At 31.5% G+C, this 7856-nt stretch overlaps 1 protein-coding gene across 1 annotated transcript; it reads left to right on the top strand.

Annotated features, from left to right (window-relative positions):
- On the top strand, window positions 4198-6138 carry LOC107645287 (B-box zinc finger protein 20). The gene is made up of 3 exons (XM_016349275.2): window positions 4198-4562; window positions 4892-5323; window positions 5522-6138. The coding sequence occupies exons 1-3, from the start codon at window positions 4374-4376 to the stop codon at window positions 5798-5800; spliced, it is 900 nt and encodes a 299-aa protein (XP_016204761.1). The 5' UTR covers window positions 4198-4373; the 3' UTR covers window positions 5801-6138.

Genomic DNA, 7856 nt, shown 5'->3' with positions numbered 1-7856 from the left:
TTCTATTTATGTGTTTTTTATATATTCTCATTATCTCTTTATGTCTATATTTTATATTTTACTTTTACATACTATGTATTCTCTTCATTTTGAAATAAGAGTTTCTTTTTATCTTTTGAATTCATTAAAAAATTAAAATATCTAGATAGAATAATTGTCCAAAACCTAAAATATTTAAAAAAAAGTTATGAAACACTATATATTAAGTTACTATCACTCTTACCAATTTTACAATTGGTGGCACCAACCCCCTAATTGAAGATGGGAAAACAAGGCTTTGTCGGCAGGTAGCCCTTCATTGTGTGTCTTAAAAGTGTAAAAATCTTATCGAACCAAGAAGAAGACTATCCCTTCTTTTGCATTTTTTTTGGGTTTCTACGTATTCTTCAACCTGGCAGATCAAGAACTAATTCGCTGTGGTACTGAATTCCATTTAAGGATTTAACACTTGCCAATAGGTTGTTACATATACAAAACGGGATTCGAACTTTCAACACTTACTTAAACAGATTAATGAACTAACTACTAGACCAACTCAACTTCATTCCTTCTTCTGCATTTTATGATTGATCAAATTAAAACAAATGCAACGCATAAGGTAGCAATCCAAGAAGACCCATCATATATAGTATTCTAGACATGCCATGCATATATATCATCTACATATATATGATAATAAATCATACAGTGTATTGTTACATTTTTTTTATAGGAAAAAAGGCCAAATTTACATTTCTTACTTTCAAAAAAAAAAAAACTATATATCATTTGACCTTTTAATTTTCATCGATTCTAAAGGGTAGTCAATAATGTCAATCTCCAAAAGCATATATACTGATTATTATTTGTTCATCAAGAATTCTCACTACATACATATATAGATTGAATAATATCCCAGACTTACATAACAATAAGCTCAAAGTATTCTCTTAATTGGCATCGGACCCAGAATTGAGAATATTCTCTATGCTGTATGCTTCATTATAAATGCATTTAGGTGACCATAACAAGTAACGTGTGTGGATCTTCAAACTACTATATATGATAATATAATAAATTAAATGAGATTAATTATTTATAGTTTTCTTGCTATATCTATATGAAGAAGATTTTGTTGAAAGACTTTTATCTTCCCTTTGGAGAAAAATGTAGAGTTGAGATTAGCGAGTTGTACTGATTTGATTCTTAATTTTTTAATTGCTATAATTTGGTCTTTTAAATTCAAAAAAGTGTACTAATATAGTCTCTGATGTATCTTCTGTTCTGAACTCAACACCGTTAGTGACGTAAAGAAGACATTAAATGACGTCGTTTAAGGGTTTGAACAATACTAAAATGTTATATTTCTCTTTTTTAATATTATTTAAACCTTAAAATGATATTATTTAGTGCTCTTTTGGTATCAAAATGTGTATAACGTCGTTTTAATATGTCCAATATGACAAGATTTGAGGACTAAATCCCCATAATGGTCCCCGAGATTGACGCCGTGCACCAAAATTGTCCCTGAGATTCCAATTGCACCAATTACGTCCCTGAGATTGGAAAATTTGCACCATAGTGGTCCCTGACCCGTTTTTCGTTAACGGCGCGCTGACGTGGCTTGATGACGTGGATTTTTGGTGACACGTGTCACCTCATGGTTTGGCCACGTGTAACGATATGATGATGTGTCGGTCAACGACACGTGGCAAGCTGACATGGATGGGTATGCCACGTGTCACAATGCTATTTTGCCACGTGTCGCAATGCTATTTGTCCACGTGTCATCCACTATGTCATCGTTACATGTGCACCAAATTGGTCCCTTACTTTGCATCTAATGACTCATTTTAGTCCCTGAAATTGAATATCGTGCACCAAATTAGTCCCTTCATCAGTTTTTTTCATTTTTTTATAAATTTAAAATTTTTAATATTTTTTTATACACTAATTTTAATTATATTTTTTATTATACATATTTTATAATAAATTTTTTAATTAATAATGTTAACTTGTATCATTGGTGTACATGTTAACTAAAACCAAAACTTTATTATTGCCTCTTGTGTTTATTTGTATCTGTTTTAATATTGTTCAAGTCATAGTTATAATAAGTACTTATATTAATTAATAGTGTAATATATGAAAAAGCCGCCTAACAAGTTATAGATAAAATGAATTATTATAATCGACAGTATAAATCTATCTTATTAATTTAGTGAGAAGTTAATTATATAGGAAATCGGACATTCTTAAAATGGATGAGAATAATAAATTTATATTAGTTAATAAGTGTCTTATCAAGTATTCCTAAAATATTTATTAAAGTGTTAAATATTAAAAAAATTGTATTAAGGAATATTATTAGGCAACTACTCCCATAAAAATGCCAAAAACATCTTCTCATGATGATCCTTGTTTAAAAAGTGTAACTTATTTATTTAGCAACACTTTAAATAAAGGTAACACTTTTACTTCAAATAAAATCAAGCCCTACAATATATCATCCAATGGTCAAAATGATGTATCTTTACATGAAGATAATCATTAAATCTTCATTGGAGTAGATACCATATTATTAAACTCTTAACTTACACTCTTTATTAAATCAATATCAATATGTCACATAATTCTTTTAATAAAATATTGTAGAAAAAAATTGTATAATTAAAACTAATATTTTAAAAATATTTTATAAAAACACTTGTATTTAAATAACTTGTGAAAAGATAAAATTAAAATTAGTGTATTTAAATATATAATGAGAATTTTAAATTTATAAAAAAAAATGAGAAAAAACTTATGAATGGACTAATTTGGTGCACGACATTCAATTTTAGGGACTAAAATGAGTCATTAGATGCAAAGTAAGGGACCAATTTGGTGCACATGTAACGATGACATAGTGGATGACACGTGGACAAATAGCATTACGACACGTGGCATAATCTAACACGTGGCAAAATAGCATTGTGACACGTGACATACCCATCCATGTCAGCTTGCCACGTGTCGTTGACCGACACATCATCATATCGTTACACGTGGCCAAACCATGAGGTGACATGTGTCACCAAAAATCCACATCAAGCCACGTCAGCGCGCCGTTAACGGAAAACGGGTCAGGGACCACTATGGTGCAAATTTTCCAACTTTAGGGACGTAATTGGTGCAATTAGAATCTCAGGGACAATTTTAATGCACGGCGTTAATCTCGAGACCATTATAAAAATTTTAGTGCACTTTTTTAATTTAGAGGATTAAATTATAATAATTAAAAAATCGAGAATCAAATTAATACAATTTGTCAATATCAGAGACTAAGTAAGACTTAACTCGAAAAATATAAGACAATTCTTTGATTTGATCTTCTTCCTTGCCCTCTCTCTGCTCATAATTCAAATCTCTTGATGTATCTTTCACTAATATATATCAAGATTTTCTTTATGAGATAGAATCTCTCAAAATTTTATTTAATTCACTCGGGATCCGTATTTAGGCATAGCTCACTCATTACGTCAGTGTGATTAAATATATTGGATGGTCGCTATATTTTATTCAATAATAAAAAATATTTAACGTTAGTACATTTATACTAAACTAAAACGCTTAATACAAATTGACATTTATCTTGTACCTTGAGCATTTAGTCAGAAATTTGAATTCTAATAATATTAATATGCATGAATAGAAGATTTTGACCAACACCTGTGCTCTTTCGAAAAGTCTCAGTAATACTAAGTGAATAAAAAAATAAATAAATTTTATTTTATTTAATATTTATTAAATATTAAATAATAATTAATAAATATTAAATAAAATAAATTCTAATTTTTTTAATATTTTTTGTTATCCAATACTTTCTCTTTATGATACCATAGTAGACAAGTAATTTGCGCTTCTAAGTGCATGAAAATCGAAATACAGTGTGAGTGAGTAGTGAGTATATGAGACAAATACATGCAACAGAGAGTTTAGATTCAAGAAAGGGTTATGCTGGGCGATGAGTTATAGCTCAAATGATATAATCTTTTCATAATCAATTAAGAGATTGTGGGTTCGTCGATATATCAATTATTCACATTATTTAGTATTTTCACTGTCTACCTATATTTTTGGTTCGACAAAATACTATACACCCATCTCAATCTAATTTTTAATTGTAAAATATTATGCTAATTGCTATGGCCATATCACATTCATATTCATATTCTTATGCATATTAGCTTACACTTACTTACATCTCAATCACTTGCCACTTTTATTTTGGAGTGTTTTGGGCAACCTCCATGGTTCCTCTCCTTTAATCTTTCTCTCTCCTCCCAAACACAACAAACCTTATTCAACACAACACAGAAAACAGAGCATAGAAACAGAGACACTTTGATTTGATGAAGATCCAGTGCGACGTGTGTAGCAAGGACGAGGCATCGGTGTTCTGCACCGCCGATGAAGCCGCCCTATGCAACGGCTGCGACCACCGTGTCCACCATGCCAACAAGCTCGCATCCAAACACCAACGCTTCTCTCTTCTCCGTCTCTCCACAAAGCAAAACTTCCCTCTCTGTGATGTTTGCAAGGTAAGAAAACAAAACACCCCACTCACACTTTCTTTCTCTTTTCTTCATCAAAACATCATGGGCACCAAGAATTTCTCGTCAAAATCTGATTTTGTCAATGATTTATCAAGTGGGCATGTGAGTTGCATCAGCTTTATATTAAGTAACAAATATCTGTGTTGCAATATGCAAAGCAATAATAATGATTACTCAAAACTAAAAATCTATCTTTTTTTTCTCATTGAAAAGTTTTGGGTAGCAAGAATTTTTCGTCAAAATTTGATTTTGGCAATGATTCATCAAATGGGTAAGTAAGTTAATGGTATCATTTTTGTTGTGTTGTTCTATAGGAGAGAAGGGCCTATGTGTTCTGCCAGCAAGATAGAGCGATTCTATGCAAAGATTGTGATATTCCAATTCATTCTGCAAATGAACACACAAAGAAGCATACTAGATTCCTTGTCACCGGTGTTAAACTCTCGGATTCTGCTAAACTCTATTCAGCCGCCACTACTCCTCCTTCTCCTTTGATTGGAAGTAATAGTAGTAGTGACTCTAATTCCAAAGCTTCTCAGGTACCAAAATCTTTGGTATCTGAGCCGACTTCTTCAGCAGCATCAACCGGGCTTCCCCCAATTAAGGGAGGAAGCTTGGTTGGTGCTGCTGAAGAAGACGCTTCCACGAGTACTCGCAGCATATCTGAGTACTTGATAGAGACTATACCTGGCTGGCAAGTTGAAGACTTTCTTGATTCATCAACTGTTCCCTTTGGTTTCTCTAAGGTATTAGACATTCAATTCTTAGGTACTCTAAAAGAGTAATGTTCCTTTAGTTCATTAGTAATTGTCGAAGTTAAAAGGTTGGACACTTCGACAGCAACTAATGAACGAAAGGAATATATATAATACAAATACAAATTTCCATTCAAAATATATTTTTTTTTTTTATTGTGATAATAGCTTGGATCTGGTGAATTGTAGGGTGGTGATGAGATGTTTTCAGTGTTTGACGGTGAAATTGATGGAAATATGTATGCATTTTCAACAATGGAGAAGATGGGGATGTGGGTTCCTCAAGCACCACCGCCACCACCACCACCACCTCTTGTATATCCTTCACAATTTTGTGAGGCAAAAGATGTCACCAACAACAACATCAAAGGTAGCATCAGCAGATCAAGGTTGGCGGATGATAATTTCATTGTCCCTCAGATTAATCTTCAATCCAACAACACCAAGAGACCAAGATATCTATGGTAGAATAATGCAAACAAATGAAGTTTCCAAGTTCCAATCTTGTGAAGGACAGAACCCCTTTTCAACTATCAACATCCTTCTATCTTTTGTTTATGGTTTTGGTCATATTTTGTCCCTCCACTTTTTTCTTTTTTATTATCCCTTTCTTTCTTTCTTTATGTGGCTTGAGTTTCACTACTCTGCCAAGCAATGTTTATTTTGGGTTCATTTGACTCTTTTTTTTTTTTTTTCAAGAAAAGAAATCACCCCTTCACATGAGATCAAAGGAGGTAATGTATTGTGTAATGATGAATTGGTGTAATGTTTTGTTGACCAATGTAAATGTATAAGCCTTTCCAAGAGTTTTAAGAAGCATTTTTTTTTGGCTATGATCAAGAAAGAATGAAAGATACAGTCGAAATAAAAATGCTAAATATCTAGATATTTTTGGATAATTTACTTTTATTATTTGAGGCATGTTTAGTTTGAAATAAAAAGGTAAAAATTTTCATTGTATATTATTTATTACACATAAAATCATTTATAATTTTTTTTAGGTTTAATTACTCTGTTGGTCCCTATAGTTTCACAAAATTTTTAATTAAGTTCCTATACTTTTTTTTAATTGAGTTCTTGCACCAAATTTTTTTTTAATTAAGTCCCTACATATTTTTTTTCCTTTTATTTAGGTTCCTATACCAATTCTTTTTTTTAGTTAGGTCGCTATAAAATTAAGCCAATTACTACTAAGAGAGACCTAATTGAAAAAAAAATTAGTGTAGGGACCCAATTAAAAAAAAAAAGTATAGAGACCTAATTAAAAATTTCACGAAACTATAGAAAGCAACAGAATAATTAAACTTTTTTTATGCTCTATTTTACTTCCGAATCAAACATACCATATTGTTTCTATGCAAATTACATCTGAGTCTCATAATGTTGTCATCATGTGTAAGAAATAGTAAGCAAGAGAACAAATTGAAGAGTTAACTTATTTGAAGCACAGAAAAAACTGATTGAAGTCATGTTCATGTTCATCCTTTTAGAGAGGGGAATGGGGGGCCTTGAAAGAGGGAAAAAAGTTTGATGGAGGAGGTGATTGCATGCACATATGAATGTGATGATTGTGATTGAAATTTATAAGGGACAGTGACAGTGGAGTGTGACCTAAAAGGTTCTGAATGGATGGCATATGGCTTTGTCTCAATATAGCAATTTATGAGAAGTGGTTGGTGTTATGGTGTACAATAGTAGGCTCATTATATTAGATTCAATCAAAACATGTAAAATTGGCCTTTCTATTTGTAAAAGAGAAAAGCCCAAGTCTAACTAGAATCTATTGTTTTTTATTTATTATTTTTAGTTATCAGTTTAATTTTTTTAATTTAATAGTTTAATAATATATTTTTAGTCTATTTTTTTAAATATTATTGACTAATTATTAATAAAAAATAATAAATTTTATTAATTTTTTAGTATTTTTCTTTATAAAATATATATAAAAAAATTTTATATATATATTTTTTGGTGTTTAAACATGGAAAGAAACAAAGCAAACAATCATATATCCGAGCGAATGATTTGTCGGAGATCAGCACAAGGTTCAAACCAAATAACATGATTAGAGTTATTCTTGGCACTATATTTAGCCATCCAATCCGCAGCTCTATTTGCTTCTCGAGACACCCACTCAACGTGAACAAGCCAAGGACGAGATAGATAAAAACTCCTGAATCTTGTGAACCAAATCTGTTACTTCAGAGGAATACCCACCTGTAAGCTCGTGCATGATGAGTAGAATGTCAAGGCAATCCGTTTCACATATAATATCCCTCAAACCACAATTCTAAGCTAAAACTAGCCCCCTCCAAGCAGCAAATAATTCACATCTGATGATAGACCAAGAGAAATGCTTCCAGAGCCGCCCGAGATCCAATCTCCCTTAGAATCTCTAATAATACACCCAAATCTCGCTAAATTTGAATCCTAATACAAGTTTGCATCACAATTAACTTTAAAACTGTTGCCTACCGGTGATTCCCAACACAGACAATTTTATATGGTACATAATATTAATATT

This window comes from Arachis ipaensis, chromosome B06, assembly GCF_000816755.2.
Source record: "Arachis ipaensis cultivar K30076 chromosome B06, Araip1.1, whole genome shotgun sequence".
Lineage (NCBI taxonomy): Eukaryota > Viridiplantae > Streptophyta > Magnoliopsida > Fabales > Fabaceae > Arachis > Arachis ipaensis.
This window is presented reverse-complemented; position numbering and strand designations above follow the sequence as displayed.

What these genes read in the sequence shown, in the direction of transcription:
- LOC107645287 (XM_016349275.2), top strand. Translation starts at nt 4,374, where the DNA reads ATGAAGATCCAGTGCGACGTGTGTAGCAAGGACGAGGCATCGGTGTTC. An exon ending in CTCTCTGTGATGTTTGCAAG is followed by an intron (nt 4,563 to 4,891) that starts GTAAGAAAACAA and finishes GTTGTTCTATAG; the next exon opens with GAGAGAAGGGCCTATGTGTT. An exon ending in TTCCCTTTGGTTTCTCTAAG is followed by an intron (nt 5,324 to 5,521) that starts GTATTAGACATT and finishes GGTGAATTGTAG; the next exon opens with GGTGGTGATGAGATGTTTTC.